At 41.8% G+C, this 17,373-nt stretch overlaps 1 protein-coding gene across 2 annotated transcripts in view; it reads left to right on the top strand.

Annotated features, from left to right (window-relative positions):
• The window catches only part of setd2 (SET domain containing 2, histone lysine methyltransferase), a 22,759-nt gene extending 7,186 nt beyond the window's left edge, over nucleotides 1-15,573 (top strand). Inside the window, exons 3-22 of one of the 2 annotated variants that reach the window (XM_040117397.1) lie at nucleotides 35-56; nucleotides 187-4,265; nucleotides 4,391-4,522; nucleotides 4,894-5,022; nucleotides 5,305-5,428; nucleotides 5,542-5,619; nucleotides 5,706-5,803; nucleotides 6,004-6,136; nucleotides 6,726-6,860; nucleotides 6,991-7,119; nucleotides 7,262-8,335; nucleotides 8,450-8,498; nucleotides 8,572-8,884; nucleotides 8,985-9,705; nucleotides 10,335-10,460; nucleotides 11,158-11,294; nucleotides 11,389-11,500; nucleotides 12,757-12,831; nucleotides 13,068-13,169; nucleotides 13,811-15,573. In XM_040117397.1, coding sequence (XP_039973331.1) covers nucleotides 35-56; nucleotides 187-4,265; nucleotides 4,391-4,522; nucleotides 4,894-5,022; nucleotides 5,305-5,428; nucleotides 5,542-5,619; nucleotides 5,706-5,803; nucleotides 6,004-6,136; nucleotides 6,726-6,860; nucleotides 6,991-7,119; nucleotides 7,262-8,335; nucleotides 8,450-8,498; nucleotides 8,572-8,884; nucleotides 8,985-9,705; nucleotides 10,335-10,460; nucleotides 11,158-11,294; nucleotides 11,389-11,500; nucleotides 12,757-12,831; nucleotides 13,068-13,169; nucleotides 13,811-13,972 — 7,930 coding nt within the window. In that variant the 3' untranslated portion in view covers nucleotides 13,973-15,573. Of the gene's footprint in view, nucleotides 57-186; nucleotides 4,266-4,390; nucleotides 4,523-4,893; nucleotides 5,023-5,304; nucleotides 5,429-5,541; nucleotides 5,620-5,705; nucleotides 5,804-6,003; nucleotides 6,137-6,725; nucleotides 6,861-6,990; nucleotides 7,120-7,261; nucleotides 8,336-8,449; nucleotides 8,499-8,571; nucleotides 8,885-8,984; nucleotides 9,706-10,334; nucleotides 10,461-11,157; nucleotides 11,295-11,388; nucleotides 11,501-12,756; nucleotides 12,832-13,067; nucleotides 13,170-13,810 lie in introns of both variants that reach the window. The other variant, XM_040117396.1, reaches the window with a different exon arrangement.
• The last annotated feature ends 1,800 nt before the right edge of the window (nucleotides 15,574-17,373 follow it).

The following is a 17,373-nucleotide window of genomic DNA, read 5'->3' as shown; positions in this document are numbered from 1 at the left end:
TTCATGTTCCGATGATGCCCGTATGTAACTACAGAGAAGAGGGGAGTGGTGCCTCGGTAAGTTTTAACATTAAGCTAATGAGTATTTTAGCAACCTTAGTTATGATACAACCTTATGTTTAATTTCACATTTTTTTTTCGAAAAACTCAGGTCACAGATTTATTTGTGTTTTTTCTATTATTGTAGGTCAAGGTTGAAGGCCTATCCAAGGCAGCCCTAATCAAAAGTCTGTCTCCCAGAGTGATGCTGTCCAACCATTTCTTGCCGAAAGGGACCAAGACGAAGGTCAACCTGGAGGATCAGGGTCGTCAGAAGGTGTCCTTCAGCTTCTCGCAGACCAAGAAGCCACTGCAAAGCCTGTTCTTCATCCCTGCCAGCCCTGACAAATCTATTGCTGAACCTCAGGCTGCCTTGTCACAGTCAACCTCAGACAAAGTAGGGCAGAGTACAGACAGCAAGAATGAACAAAAGCAGACACCCGTGGTGCCAACATCAATAGCAGAGACACCTTCTCAAACACCAGTCTCCTCAGCCACTAAACTGAAACCGGACTTAGCAAAGATGCATTTCAAGAAGCAAATTCTCAATGTCTCTGTGACTGAAGAGAATACAACATCTGTTATGCCAGAGGAGCAGCACTCCTCTGAATTGCAGGTTTTGCAGATGTCAACAAGTAAGAGTGCAACTGAATTCCCAACACCCCAGCCTCAGAATGTCGCCAGTGTCTGCCCGTCTGAGAATGCTCACATCGAAGGCTCTGAGACAAGGGTACCCACCAGCCTCAAGAAGCCCACTGTTTTCTCAGGAAAAGATGGAGAGACTTCCAGCAGTACTGAGCAGGATAATAAGGTGTACAAAAGGAAAACCAGGTCCCAGTCTGATAGTGCTCCCCCTGGCTCAGAATCTGATGGAGATTCAGTCCAGATGTCCTCCGGTCGCAAATCAATTGACTCCAAAAGTAAAACAAACTCTGACAGCAGAAGCAAAGAGGGGAAAAAGTCTTCCTCTGGTTCACATGTGGAAGAAAAGGAAAAAAGTTCCTGTAAGCGGTCAGAAAATCATGAAAGGTCTTCTAGTTACTCCAAATCAGACCGCGATTCTAGACACACATCGTCACGTTCGGCTCGATCAGACAAAGATCGCAGAAGGTCCAGGTCTAGATCACGGTCTCGATCAAGAGGGTCTCGAACAAGTTCATCTCACTCCAGATCAGAGAGGTCCAGAGGTGACAGGGGATCTCGCTCTGAAAGGTCATACTATCATGACTCTGACCGGAGATCACACAGGACTTCTCCACGCAGAGAGAGAAGATGTTCTCGTTCTCGCACTGACAGAACTCGAGACAGTTCTGACTCCGAGGATGACCACAGGAAGACAAGGACAAGGACAAGTGACTCAAGTAGATTATCTGTACATTCAAGCTCACATAAAGAGTCAAAATCATTGTCTTACTCAAAATCTGAGAAAGTCTCTAAATCTGTAGATTCTCCTCTATCGTCAGAGTTAGATAAAAGAACGCAATCATCAAAGTCTGAAAGGTCCTCAAAGCGAATATCAGACTCTGATTCGCAGCACAAGTGCTCTCCTGATCTTGACTCCAGTTACCGTAAATCTAGCACCCATCACAAGTCAGAGACCAACAGCAAATCCTCTTCTTCAAGTATACATACCCACTCTCAAACATATGAAAAATGCCAAAAAAGCAGCTCCAGTGACTCTGAGGCAGATCATAAGGGAAAATCACAGGGCTCTGACAAAATCTCTGTTTCAGAGGAGAAGAGTAAAAGCTCGCTAAAGAAAACCAGTAGGCCAGACTTGAAACAAATGACCCCTCCTAGATCTTCTATGAAAACCACTGGACATGATAGACAATCAGAGGACACGTTCCACAGCTCCAGCAAAGCAGCATCATGTGCAACCCCCACAGAAATATGTTCTCAGAGTGAAAATGAAAAATCAGATTCCCATCAAGATGGAAATGAACATAGTAATCGGGATGTTAAGGACATGGTTTCATGTATTGAAAAGGGTTTGCAAGAATCATCATCCAAAAGAGCAAAAGAAACTAAATCAGGTCTTGAAGTTGAGAATAAAAATACTTCAGCTATAACCTCAATTGATAGCATAGCGCATGTTGATGCTGCCCTGGAAAACTTGACCAATATGAAGGATAGCCCTTCTTCTAATAATCGACCACATGTGAACTCAAATGCAGCTGTCTTAATTTTATGCAGTAGTAATGACAGTATAGTATGCAGCCAGGACAAGAAAGTCGTTGACTGTTCACCAGGGCCAAAATCCTTACCTGATACAGTGGATATACCTGTCACACATGATGTCCAGCAGAACACTAAACCAGAGATTGGAGAGCTGATTAAAGTTGATAAGCAGTATGACACAAGTGTGCTGCTCAAATTGGAGTCCTCATGTCTTGAATCTGAGAACCAGCTGTCATGTGGACAGCAAAGTATGGATACTGTTAAAAAGAGCAGCGGTACTACCAAAAAGTCCCGGTGGGATATTGTTGGGCAGGACACCTCAGAGAGTGATAATTCACAGAGGACACTTGGTGCTGAGAGTAAACCTACCATTAAAAAAGTGATCTCTGTCAAAAAAATAGAGTTTTCTAAAGACAATAGCCAACAAGACTCTGAAAGTATAGATAATATTCAACAAGAAGCTGAAACACATTCCACACTGGTAAAGCAGACTGAGATCTCTAAGCAGGAGGTCGGCTCAGACAGCACATCCATAACCAATAAATACAAAGACCAAAGTGAGTCTCCACAAGCAAGCACCAGCATTGACCACTGTGACTTAAAACTGACTGTTTCTCAGAAAACAAACTCCAATGAGCTTCTGCACATAAAAGATACATCACCGGTTAATACAGCTGCAAAGATTAAGAGCTGGAATGGAAATGATCGTGATGAAAAATCAAAGGACCGTGATCACAAAAGCAAATTGAGTAAGAGAACATCACTTCATCAGGATGCATTAGGAGGACAGAGTGAGGCCAGTGATAGTGACAATTCAGAATATGACTCAGATTGTGGCGAAGCTATAAAACGATTACACTCTGTGGTGGTGGTGCCAAAGAATTCTTCCATAACAATGGATACACAGGACACAGGAGCTTCCTGCAGTCCTATGAATATTTCAGAACTGCATGATGCTAATATAGCAGCTGACGTGAATACCCCTGAAGTACTAAATCAAGTAAGCTCGCAACAAAGACAGGGAAGTCCTTCCACTGCATTTGGGGAGACCAGTGGTCAGTGTGTTGGTGTAAATGACTCATCCAATAACAGTATGTTGTGTCAGTCCCAGAGCAATATGATTGATAGCACCAGTCACTCCGAGGGTTCCAGCGCCATCAGTGGCCTGCCTTACATGGCTGGTCATATCAGTGCCCATGGAAGTCTCACAGATCCTCCTCACAGCCTTGATAATTCCAGACAGTGTGAACAAGGGCACAAACAGCATACCATAAGCAGCAGAGGTGAACGGATGTACTCTCATTACCAACATGGTGATTTCTCAAATGCTGATAATATCAACGACAAGAATGGATTTGTCCTGGGTTGGGATTTTTCGCAACCAGAGCAGCCAAGTAGTACATACCAGCAGCCTGATAGCAGTCATGGGCCACAGTTACCAAACACTAAACTGACAGGAACCTCTCCCAAGGGACAGGAGCACAGGCAGAGTAATGCCTCCTGGAATCATCAATCCCCAAACATGCAGACTAGCAGAAAACTCTACCTCCATGCACATGAACATTATCAGGATTCTGCAGGTGAAATCCATCCTGATTCTCTAACTAGTGATCATGATGACTACAGTGGGGATAAACCCTCAAATCTTAGTAAAACAGCTGTTGAATGGAGTGGACCTAACACTGCAGGGTCATCAAGCTTTGTTCAAGGTCATGAAATAAGCAGCAACAGCAGGGGCTCTGTTGTGCCTGACCCCCCTAGAGAAGACAATTTTAGACCCCACAGAGGCAGGGGCCCTCCCAAGAAAAGGCGTCCAGAGATTGAATCAGATTCAGACAATGAGGCAGAGGCTGGGCCTGCAGGCAAAAGGGAGCGTCAAGGAGATACCGACATTTCTAAGGAAACTCTTGTCAAATTTGAGGTGCAACGTCCATCACTCACTCTGCAGGACTTTCAAGACGGCAATAAATGGAAAGAGTTGTCAAAGTCTAAAAAGATGCCCCCTTACTTTGACTTGATTGAGGAGAACCTGTACTTGACTGAGAGGTAAGATTTTTGTCCAGCCTGATTGACACCATATCCAAATTTGTTTGAGCAATGAATAACCTCATAATAAAACATTTAAGTACTTTCATGTTTGAGCTTTGAGAGTTTTTAAATGTTATTTGCAGAAAAAAGAGCAAATCACACCGAGATATCAAGAGGATGCAGTGTGAGTGCCCAGTGCTGCCCAGAGATGAGCGCTCAAGGGGAGTATTAGCATGTGGGGAAGACTGTTTAAACCGGCTGCTGATGATTGAGTGGTAAGTTGATTATTATTGATAAAGCTATAACATAACATGTAACAGGGGTCCTAGGTTATGAAAACCTGTAAATACAAGAAATACATTTTGAATTCTTATTATTAGAATGATTGCACAATTAGTGGGTAAAGGTATAGACAACTATTGTTCAAATACTGTTTTATCTCATTTTCAACACCCTGACAAATTATATTCATTACTTTAGCAATAGGAAAACTAGTAACATGGTGCTCTAAATAAGAACTGGACAAGAGTCTATATAGACCATGCTGTTTACCATCCAAACCATGCAACTTCTGACAACAGTAAAGCCAGATGTTTCAAACAAATGTGTAGGAGCCTGACCTTGACTATTTATTTTTTCTTTCCAGCTCATCGCGGTGCTTAAATGGAGTCTACTGCTCTAATCGACGGTTTCAGATGAAACAACATGCAGACTTTGAGGTTATCCTCACAGAAGACAAAGGCTGGGGACTACGGGCAGCTACAAATTTGGCTCCGTAAGCCTCTAAAGTTTTCAGTATAACATTTTTAAACTATTTTTCTACCATTTAACACCAAAAGGTTCAGAAAAGTAGCAGTTATTTTGGGTCTACCAATTCTGTTGGATTACATTAGTCGACATAAGAAAGGTGTACCTTTTGTACATTAAAAAAGTAATTACATTCCAAAACAAAATATAATATTTAATTGAGTTAATATTCTTAAATGTCATGGTTGAAAAAAAAAAAAAAAAACCCCAGGATGAATGTTAAACTTGTTTGATTTTATTGCTATCGCAGAAACACCTTTGTACTGGAATACTGTGGGGAGGTGCTGGACCACAAGGAGTTCAAAACAAGAGTGAAAGAATATGCTCGCAATAAGAATATCCATTACTACTTCATGTCTCTAAAAAATAATGAGGTAAGAAACAATTTGACACAACAATTAATGTTAATATTTAAACTGCAATATGGTATAATTATTCGCATACAGTGGCTGGCAGAAATAGTTGACATTGGATTATCTCTCTTCAGATCATTGATGCAACGCTGAAGGGTAATTGCTCTCGGTTTATGAACCATAGCTGCGAGCCCAACTGTGAGACCCAAAAGGTACAGTGGCAAAAGAAAGCACTTTTATAGTACTTTTTCAGGTTACCATGCTAAATTACCTGATGGTATTTTTTATCCCATTTCAGTGGACTGTTAATGGCCAGCTTAGAGTTGGGTTCTTCACCACCAAGGCTGTCAATGCAGGAACTGAACTGACATTTGATTACCAGTTCCAGAGATACGGGTACTGTTTCTCTGCAGTTATTTTCCCCCGCACTTTAATTTTGTGCTATCTATGCTTTTGTTAAATGTGTGAAAACATTTAACACATGTAGATGTATACTGTATGTTCAGATAGTTATGATCATAATGAGTGGTTATTTCACCATTAAACTGGTGGTTTTATCTTGGTGGTTTCACCTTTGTTTTATTTAACCCTTTCAGCAAAGAAGCACAGAAATGCTTCTGTGGTGCACCTAGCTGCAGGGGCTTCCTAGGTGGAGAGAACAGAGTTAGTGTTCGAGCAGCTGGAGGGAAGATGAAGAAAGACCGCAGTCGAAAGAGCGCTCTCACCACGGTCAGTTCTTTGTCATATTTGAAAGTCTTTCTGTCATCTGATTGATATGCCTTTAATAGTTTTTCTCGAACAATTATTTGCAAAGGGGGAAAAAATGCTCCACAGTTATGTACAGTGGTGAAGGTGTTTCTGTATAACTTGGTTGAGTTTGTACAGGTGTCAGACTAACCGATGCCTTGCATAAATGATATAGTTAAAACACAAAAGACAGGATATTGTAGGATTAAAAGTACAAACGCCCATTACAAGCTACTACAGCCAAGTAACATTTTTAGTATTGTTAATAATGCACCTATTCCCATAATGACAGACTTGCCTTGGTATATAATGCCTCTTTAACGGGTTAATTGTAATTGGCATTCACCTTGCTGCAAATAATGGTGATGTAGTTAAACATGGCTATTCACAACGACAGTAACTTTATGAATTAGCTTAAATTACCATGTCATTACGATTACTTGTTTGCCATAGTGATGTTAGTAGTAAATTGTATTAATACTCAACAAGGCAGACATGTTAATAATATTGTTAATATTGTTAATATTGTTAATAATATTGTTAATGATAATCTCAAAATTTCCTTCCACAGGTTGATGAGGAACTGGAGGCGTTACTGGAGAATGGAGAAGGCCTGTATGATGAGAAGCAGGTGGTGTCTCTCTGCAGACTAATGGTCCGAGTGGAAACCATGGAGCAGAAACTCATCTGTCTCAAGCTCATACAGGTATTACCTGAGCGATCAATAACTAGTTTCACAAAATTGTTTGTCTACTTTCCTGTTATGATTTGGTTAGAATGTTTAGATATTAGTTGTTATTATTACTTACAGTAGGTAATATGTTTGTGTTGCACAGGATACTCAAAATCCATCATGCCTGAAGCAGTTCCTCGACCATCATGGATTGTCTTTGCTGTGGATCTTCATGGTGGAGCTTTCTGAAGCTAAAGGCAACAGTGCAAATAACATCAAACTGCAGTTAGAGGTGAGATATGTCATTGATTTTGCATTAAAACACCCACAAATCGGTCACATTCCTTTATTTTAATTTTAAAATCCTCAAAGCCTGTATGGTCATTGATACTCTTATCTGCTGTTTAATTGCTGATAATATATTTTGTTTGCAGATTATGAAGACCCTGACTGTGCTTCCCATCTCAACTAAGAACATGTTGGAGGAGAGCAGAGTCCTGACCTTCATTCAGCGATGGGCCCAAACAAAAACTCTCCCTCACCCTGCTGAGATGGATGGCTACTCCAGTGAGAACACCTCCCGTGCTCAAACACCACTCAACACTCCTGATGGCTCTTCAACCAAACTGGGGCCAGAATTGGATGGTGATACCTCCAAACCTGCTGTGTACCGCCGCCTTAAAATCATCAGTGAAAACAGTCTGGACAGTGCCCTCTCTGATGCGAGCAAAGCATCCGATGGGAAGGAGGAGGAGGAGGAGGAGGAAGATGAAGAAGAAGATGAATCTTCACAAGCTGGACTTTCTGATGGCAAACAGTTGAAGGCTGACCCAGTGTGTGAAGCTGCAGATCCAACGAAAGATACAATGGAAGAGTCAGAGAAAGAGGTCAAAGATGAGAAACAGGAAGAGGCAGAGATGGGTTCAAGCAGTCACCACCAGCCTCAAACTGAGGAGGTGAAAGACAAAATGGAGTTGGATTTGGAGAAGAAGGACATAGAAATGAAAGAAGACAAAAGTGAGGGTCTGAAGGATGAACTTGAGGAGTCAAAGGAGACTAGTGAGGAACAGGAGAGTGGGGACGAGCAGACCGGTGTGGCAGTGACAGAAAAGGCTGAACTGGAAAGTGACCAGCCTGCTGTAAAAGTTGTTGAGCCAGAGAGTCTGTCCATCCAAACAGATGTTGCTGATCTTCCACCTGAGCAGCCTTTAGAGCAGATGGAAGCCCAGGAAGAGACAGAAGAGGCTGAGAAAGCTCTTCTTGCCAGTGAGGCACAACCTAATGAATCTACCACTGATGCTCCCCCAAGCTCTGAGATCCCAGAAGCCAGTATGCCGTCTGAGGTCACAGCAACCCTCGTGGACCCATCAGTGATAGGAACTCCTTCTCAGGATGAAGAGGAAGGTGTCTCAGATGTGGAGAGTGAGAGGAGTCAGGAGCCCCAGCTCACTGCTTTGGACATAAGTGGCATGGCTGCCAGGCTTCTGGAAAGCTGGAAGGATCTAAAGGTGAGACATTATCAAACATGCATAAAAATGTAAAGTATTACCCTTTTTCTGTTTATCTGATTGTATGGTATTGTATTCTGAAGTTTGAAGTCAAAGTTGTGCTTGTCCTTCCAGGAGGTGTACAGAATACCAAAGAAGAGTCAGGTGGAAAAGGAAGCAAATGGTAAGTTAGTCCAATGCTGATTTTTGGCATAGAATTTTTTCCGTATGGTTTGACTAATTAGATTTTCTCACAGATCGCAGCCGAGATCGAGACACAGCTTTGACACCACGAACAACTTCTGGTAGCCGAGAACGTGAAAGGGAGCGAGAGAAGGAGAGGGAACGAGACAGAGACAGAGATTATGACAGAGACAGAGATCGAGACTGGGAAAGGGAAAGGGAAAGGGACAGGGAGAGGGACAGAGACAGAGACAGAGACAGAGATCGTGATCGGGACCGTGATCGAGTCTCTGACAAAACTCCCCGCAGCACTGAGAGACGGAGGAGACGCTCTGCGTCTCCACCACCCTCATCCTACGAAAGGAGTAGTCGACGCACTGAGGAACGGTAAGAATTCTTGTTACTTGGGGAACACTCTGCAGTGTCTTCCAAGCGCAGTGAATACTTTTATGCATTCAACTGTGATCTTGTTCTCTGAATTTTTAAGGTTTGATCCATCTAACAGCAACAAGACACCAAGGGGTGTCGGTGGCAAGGAGCGCAACAAGCTGTCCACAGAGGAACGCAGAAAGCTGTTTGAGCAGGAGGTTGCTCAGAGGGAAGCCCAGAAACAACAACAGCTTCAACAGCAGCAGCTTCAAACTATGGCTTATGACCCTGCTCTGGCCTATGCCTCCAGCCCTGGCTTTATTACCTACCCCCCTGGATATCCCATCCAGACCTTTGTGGATCCCTCCAACCCCAATGCAGGCAAAGTACTGCTCCCGACCCCTTCAGTTGAACCCACCCTGAACTATGAACAGACTCCTCCTCAGCGTCTTATCTCAGACCTGGGACTGCCCTCTCCATCTTCCACTTCCCAAGCCACTCCAGTCTCGAATCTCTCTCAGCACATCACCACCACCAACCTCGCCACCAACCCCCAGCAGTATGCCCAGCCAACTGTAGCAACCCAGGATGCAGGTGTAGCTGTCCTCTCTGTACCAGCCCAAACGGCCCCTCAGGTACAGAACCAACAGAGCTACACCACCCTCTGGGACCCCACCACTCAGCAGGCAGTGACTGTGCAGACCCAGCCAGCTCAGCAGTATGCCACAGCTCCAGCACAGGCCCAGACACAGACAGCCATCTATTACCAGGGCCAGCCATGCCAAACCATCTACAGTATCCCCACCGCCTACCCTCAGGCTAACACTCCAGTCATACAGGTAGGGTTCCTCATCTGGGTCTGATATCCTCTCAGGATTTTACAGTACTCATATTTTCCAATTACTTTCTATAATAGACAATGTTGAAAAGCATAGATGAATTTATTTTTGTCATTAATGTAAAAAATACCTCATATTGAGGGTGGAACAACTGAAAAACCTTATGGTTGGAGTTAATATGTTACAGCAATGACAGAAGTCTAGCCTTCATTACATCAAAAATAAGTGGCACCTGAGAATGTACCTCTTTAGTGCATTTTAAATTTAGTGAAATTTTTTACCATTCAACTCCTTCTAATCATTATATATAAATTAGTGAATCGGTAAGGCAAATTGAGTTTTGGCTGACCAATTTGTTGTGTTTGCTTTTGCACCGGAATATTTAGCATTAAATAAACACTGTCCTTTACAGTATATAAAAAATAATCAAATGTGGTTGGGGAAAAAAGAGATTTGTCATCTAAACTCAGCAGCAGTGTAATTCTGCAAATTTTGAATCCACAGTAAGTCTTACATTTTGATTGAATGCTAGAACCCAGTGCAATGCTGTACATACTTAACTTTACTTAGTAGATTTCTGGAATGTCTATCGGACCTTACTGATCTGATTGTACTTCTTGTTTATGAAGGCGTACACTGAACCCACAGCCAGCTACCTGCATGGCCAGCCAGTATATCCTGGCCATCAACAGGGAGTGGTGGTACAGCAGGGAGGCACAGTCACCACCATTGTAACATCCCAAACTTTGCAACAGGTAATGCATACACGGTCCATCCAATTTCTAAAGTATCCGTAGTGAAGAGAAATCTACTCCGAATCTCTGACTAATATTTTCTGATGTTTAAAGGTCCTAAAAATTTCTGTCTTTACTTCTTTAATGTGATGTATTTCCAGTTGAAATAGGATAATTGGGCAAAACAAAGTGAGTTCAATATTGTCCCCAATAGGGTATTAGATAAGGAGAGTAAGGTATGAGGCTGCATTAAAGATGAACTGTTTTTAAAAGTGCAACAGTTTCTTTTAGGAAGTTAAAGTCACAGTTTCATAGGTTCTTTGGCAGCTTTGCAAATCCCACACTTTGCTACATGAGGTTTTGAGGAGACCCTCTGTCTCAGTGTGGCCACAAGGGGGTAGTATACATCTAAATTATGAAACTATTAAGAGCTGAGTTGGTCCAAGACCTGTCTCATATAATGACAAAGCGCCTTTAATCTGTGACTAAAGACGTAACAAATAAAAGAAAGAGCTCAGTGGGCCCCTTTTGAAAATAACAATCAAAATGACACTCGCATATGACTTTAAACTATAATCACCAAACATGTAGTTTATTAATTGGGTTTTAAAATCTTAAATTAATCTTTCTCCTTGCAAAAAGAAATTGTAGGTACTTAAAAGTGGATAAAACACGGATTTGGTGCTGATACCTCTTTTCTATTTCTTCTCTTCTCTAGGAAATGATTGTACCCAACAATGTGATAGACCTGCCTCCTCCCTCTCCCCCCAAACCCAAAACTATTGTCCTACCACCCAACTGGAAAGTGGCTCGGGACCCTGAAGGCAAGATCTACTACTACCATGTTGTCACAAGGTTGGTATAGCAATGTGTCTATTTAGTGTGTGTTTATGCCTCTAGAAACCCCCTGCATTTATTTCTGTGTCACATACTTCCCTCTGCACATCAGGCAAACACAGTGGGACCCTCCAACCTGGGAAGGAAGTAGTGACAACGCTAGTGTGGACCATGAATCTGAGATGGACCTGGGAACACCCACCTATGACGAGAATCCTTCCAAGGTGAGCTTTTAGCAGTGATTGTTTTCAGTGTCTTATGAAACCTAAAATATGTGTAGTAGTTATTTGCTAGATTTCGTGGGGAAGAATCATCTTCACTTTTTTTGTATGGTTCCCAGGAAGTTTGTGCTTGGATGCAAAACATAATTATAGTGTTTGTTCCTTGAGGTAATTGAAGATGCTGCACTAGTGATTACTTTCAGATGTGTCTCATTGGGGGTGAAAAGGAAAAACCATCAGCACGACACCATATTCAGTGAGTGTGACGTTCCCGCCAATGACTCCTCCTCACAAAATGGCTTCATCAAATTTACACAGAGATTTTAGATTTGAAAAGAGAATCCACTTACCCCACCCCCTGCTCAGCTGTCTGTCCCTTAGCCTCAAGGCCATACAGGGAGGGGTGGCTTTGCTCATCTCCTTTTCCTCTGCCTCGTTTGTTTTCCCTCTTCATTTTTATCCTAACTTTGAGGATAATGAAAACCATATGGAAGACCTAGCATTCATTTATTTGCGGTTTATAACTACGTAAGTGTCCCTTTTGTCTCTTAAAAAGACGTAACAGTTTTTTTTTTTAAAAACATCAAAACTGAAATGGAGAGATCCATGTTTTTATACCAAGTTTCCTGCCAAGAACAGTTACAAGGTCATGGACCATTTCCCGCATGTGTTTAGACAGTGGTGGTGTCCATGTCCAGCATTTGAAACTACGGCATATGCCCTGCACTTGTACACCGTTCGATTTCACTGTTTCTTGTTTTTTGTCCCTGGCACTGTGTGTGTGTGTGTGTGAATCCTTTGTGCAAGCTTTGATCCCCACCACTTTGTTGTGGGTGTAGCCAGTCAGCTGTTGCCTGCTTGCCTTTGTTGTTGAAGGCTGAAGCGGGAGAGGCAGCATCCTGGCAGGATATCCCTGCTTTCTGTCAAGTAGCTGGTGAGCAGGTGCTGTTTGATGCCCCACTGACCTTGATAGCTACTGTTCTGCAGCCAGTTGCCATGTTTGATTGAGCTGGTGCACAAGTGGTGCATCACTTGTAGTTATAATTGTGGAAAATTACTTTTCTGGACTATGTCTTTATGACATGGTAATGCTGTCTTGTACTATAGCTAAGAAAAAGTCTGACAAAGTGAAGAAAGAAGCAGAATTGGATGAGACTTTGTTGTGTTCTTCTTCTTCTGTTTAATCTGAAACAAATTATAGTTGTTTGGAAACAAGCATTTCAGTCAAATCATTCCTTTATGCTATTATGTTGTTACAGTTCTCCACAAAGACCGCTGAAGCTGACACTTCGAGCGAACTGGCTAAGAAGAGTAAAGAGACGTTTCGCAAAGAGGTGAGCCAGAGTCTCTGCAAACAATTTTCGCAATAATGTTATTTAACTCCAGATGGTTCAATTTTCTAGACCTGTACACCTTTGCCTACATTCAGGTGAATGTCTTCCAACCACCCATGCAAGTTTTAATTTGTTTTAACGTACCTTCTCTTTTTGTGTCTTTTTGTGTGTGTGTGTGTGTGTGTGTGTGTGTGTGTGTGTGTGTGTGTGTGTGTGTGTGTGTGTGTGTTACTCAGATGTCCCAGTTCATAGTGCAGTGTTTAAATCCTTATCGGAAGCCAGACTGCAAATTGGGACGCATCAGCAACACAGAAGACTTCAAACACCTGGCTAGAAAGGTACGATTAAACAATAAGATGTTTATACAAACGGTTAGTATTTCTATTAATCCCTGAGAAGCTCTCAACCTTTCATTGGCCTCTATGTGGTCAGAGCACAATGAAAGTATTGGTCAGTTTTCAACTTAAAAGGAAAAGTTCTCAAAGTTTCCCTCAAACCAGAACTAAATCGTTGAGCTCCCACGATTTCTTTCTCCAGCCAAATGTTTTTGTATTCTGCCTCTGCAAGAGACAAAGAACATATTGTACGTGTAAACTATTATCTGCCTCTCTTTTGTTTTACTCATTCCTTTCTAAAAGCCCTTTGCAACCAGCATTTCTTCAAAGGCAGCATTCTTTTTTCAATGTTTCCCAGTGGGTTCATGGATTGTGTATGTGGGGAGTGGTTTGCGCTGAGTGCCACTCGGACATGCCAGGACTCTGAGGACATGGGCACAGTAAACAGAAAGACGAGCTGAGGTTCACTCATTTAGAGATTGCGTTTTATTGTCTCAAATTATAAAGGGCAAAGTCACTAAAAGAGAATTAACCACCCAACCACTCTACCACAACTTAGATATACATCGTAATTATATCATTTAATGTAGTCTGGTGACAAGAAACATGTCTAACTCTTTTCTCATCTTTGCTCAATCTTCTAGCTAACTCACGGAGTCATGAATAAGGAGCTGAAAGCATGCAAGAATCCTGAGGACCTTGAGTGTAACGAGAATGTGAAGCACAAGACCAAGGAGTACATTAAGAAGTACATGCAGAGATTTGGCTCAGTGTACAGGCCCAAGGAAGACACAGAGGTGTACTAGCCTCAGAGGCCACAGATGTTACACTTTCTCTGCGTTACCACAGGAGACGCATAGATTTGCCTTTCCATTCACTCCTTCATATATGAAGTGGCCAGCTTGAACCGTGAAGGAGTTTCTTAACTGATATTTATGACTAAGAATTGCACTGCTGCCAAGGGAGCTCTCCAAGCCCCGTGGATCATGGAGGAGCCCCATTCTAGAGACTTTCAGACACTCGAGTGCTGCTGAACGTCCTGAGACTCCAGGCGCAGTGTTCTCAAAGGATAACACTGAGGGGTGCTACAGATACTAATGTTCTCACTGAACGTTTGATTTTTAGCGTTTTTTTCCATTTGTGGCTCTTAAATGTTCCCGAGATGATCACCTCAGTTCCGCTTTTTAATCTCTTCTAGCCCTGAATGAGGCTTACTCAACGGAATCACCTTCGGTATCATATATATCAAATTTCTTTGTTACTTTCTACTTTTAAAAAAAATGGATCAATAACAGAACAGTCCAGTCCTTTTTTCCCCCGGCCTCCTTTTTCTTGTGCACGCTTCAACCCCCTGCCACTGACTTTGTATCTGGTGCTGCTTTTAACTGGGCTGTGGAGGTCCAAGCTTCCACTCCTCAAACCCTGCCTTCTTAACCACAAGACTTTGGAGCCTCTGTTGTTTTACGAATGCATGATGTAGGCTGAGGTAAGAGTGGTATCCGTATGGAAATTCCTACATTTTCCATGTCTCCTGCTTCGAGTAATATGCCCTTACCGGGATGAGCTTTTAATCACAACACTTAGGGATCAGCCAGTTACTAGCAGGTTGGCAAAGGGGTTAGAGATTAATGTTTCCACGTCTTTTATCAATTTATGTATAATAACGGGGGCAGGGTTTGAATGCTATGTTTGATGTGCTGTTTAGCTGTGTGTCAATTTTTCCTCATATCCAACTCCTTTCCCAACTTGTTCTCCATTTCCTCTTCTCACAGGATTGATCCTGGAAAATGAAGTTTGTAACATTGCAGTTTTAACAGTTTCTAAACATCTTGTGTGTTCTGGTTCTTTTTATCACACTTAGGCCTGCCTTGTTCCACAAACTGTCACACATTCATTTCCAAGTGTTTTTCAGTGGTCAAGGCAGTCTCATTAGCATTAGGTTACCGATTTGATGCAGCCTATTAAATTGCATCAAACAAAGTTCCAACATATGTAAATTGCTTTATATGTGAATATATTGAATAATAGTTTTGGGAATGTTTAAATAAACTGAAACTTTGTAAAAGGACTATCTTTCATGATTGAAAGTGTAAATAATGTGTAAAATTACCAAAGCTGTACACAGGAGACAAGGGTCAGGGAGCACAGTGAGCCCACCCATCCTCACCAGCTCAGCCCTCCTGATGCAGTTACCACATCAGTCTGTTAAACCTAGGACCCCACTGACTCACAGCCCTGTATTTTATTTCAGTGGTGGGGGAGAGTTAATGTGTTTTCTTTCTTCTTTTTTTTTTTTTGTTATTATTTTTCTATGTACAAAGTAAGTAAGAAAGTTTCACCCTACTCTACTGTAAGTATTGTGTAAGCACATTGGCATACTGAGTGTACAAACATTTTAAAAGATAATAAACTTTTTTGTAAAATGATATCCCTGTCTCTGCCGTGCAGTTGAATTGCTTTCCCTTGGGTGTCAGTTAAATATCCTTGAACAGATCTAAGCAAATGTGACTGACCTCCGCTACATGATTAACTGCTGAGTGCACACCCAATCCCATTTTAGATTGGCGCACTCCTCTAATAAGGGGTGCACATGGCATGAATGCCACTACAGCACATACTCACAGTGTTGAGCCAGATGTTTGGTCCCTGTAAAGGGAATCAAAGTGATTGACTGCCTTCATTAGAGACGTTAAGTGCACTCTAAATATGGAGACCCATGACAAGGGGAGAGAGGCGCTGCTGTGCTTCCCCTTTCTCCTCGGTCCCAACCCCCCTCCCAGGGTATTCACATTCCGCAGCCCAATGCCTGTGTGCTCCAGACCGCAGTTAAGCAGTCCCGTCTGGAGTGTGTGACGGCATGTAACGTTGCCCTAGGCCATGCAAGATGCCTGCTCCCACTTAAAAGTGAAGGCAAAGAGATCATTAACAGATATGAGTGCAGAGCAGAGCAGAGTGGGAGCAGGAATTAGATTGTGCCTCAGGGAGAAAATGAAACTTTCCGCGGGAATATTATGATTGAAGTTTTTATTTTTGTTTCACCCTCAATTTATTAAATAGCTCTTAACTTATCCCTCAGGGTTTTGGATAGGAAATGTTCTTATACACTAAATCCCTTGTTAAGGGGTAGTATATTCCAAATATGTCCTAACTTCCACATTGTGCAATACATCAAGGGGGTTTTACACTTAACTGCAAGTGACAGACATGTCTATAAGACTGGTTGTAGTCCAGTTCAGCAATAACTTTCCGGTAATTGTTTAAGGTCTATGAGAGGTATGACACAAAGAAACCTAAAAATAAAACTTTATTTATCAAACTGTTGAGGCCTGTTTAATCGTTTGTGTCTGTTGTACCTTGTCAGATGAATTTAAGTACCCCATTTGTTTCCTGCCATTTATTTCAACCATTTATCCATTAATGTTACTATTAGTTATTTCACTGTATATCCATTAATTTCAGCTACTATTTCAACCATTTTGCTATCCAATGCTTTTAGCTATTTTAGCCATCAATTGCTTCCAGCTATTTTCACTATTTATCCATTACTTGCAGCTCATGTTATTTAGCCATTCATCCATTACTTTAAAATATAACAATTTACCAATTAATTTTAGCTGGGTGACCATCCATTAGGTTTGGCTATTTCAACTAGTTATCCATTGATTTGAGCTATTTCATAGTATTTATCAGTTACTTAAAGCAACTGTTTAACTTTTGATCCATTACATTTAGTCATCACTTTTAGCTGTTTCAACTTCCCCATTTGCTTTTTAACTAGTTTTCAGGCACGATTAAAATGTGTGGATGTGGATATATATTTTTGTATTACATCCGCCGAGGAGGTTATGTTTTCACCCATGTTGGTTTTTTTGTTTGTCAGCAGGATTACGCAAAAAGTACTGAGCTGTTTTGAGAGAGAGATGGGGCATGGGCCAGGGAAGAACCCATTAAATTTTGGTGCGGATCCACAAATCACTTTCCCTTAACATTTTGAGATGGGGCATTTTTCACCTTGGCGGCGTAATGGGCCTTACTGAGTGCCAGTCTAGTTTAAATCTGTAATTCTGTTTTTTCAAATTAATTGAGCTACTCCACAATCACGTACCTCGAAGCAATTGATGCTATACTTTCTGTGCAGATTTAGCATCCTGTTACGACAAAAAACGCACTGACTTATCAAAGTTATTTATTAAATGAATAAAACTCT

This window comes from Xiphias gladius, chromosome 22, assembly GCF_016859285.1.
Source record: "Xiphias gladius isolate SHS-SW01 ecotype Sanya breed wild chromosome 22, ASM1685928v1, whole genome shotgun sequence".
Taxonomy (NCBI): domain Eukaryota; kingdom Metazoa; phylum Chordata; class Actinopteri; order Istiophoriformes; family Xiphiidae; genus Xiphias; species Xiphias gladius.
The sequence above is the reverse complement of the archived record's forward strand: the minus strand, read 5'-3'. Positions and strand labels throughout refer to the sequence as shown.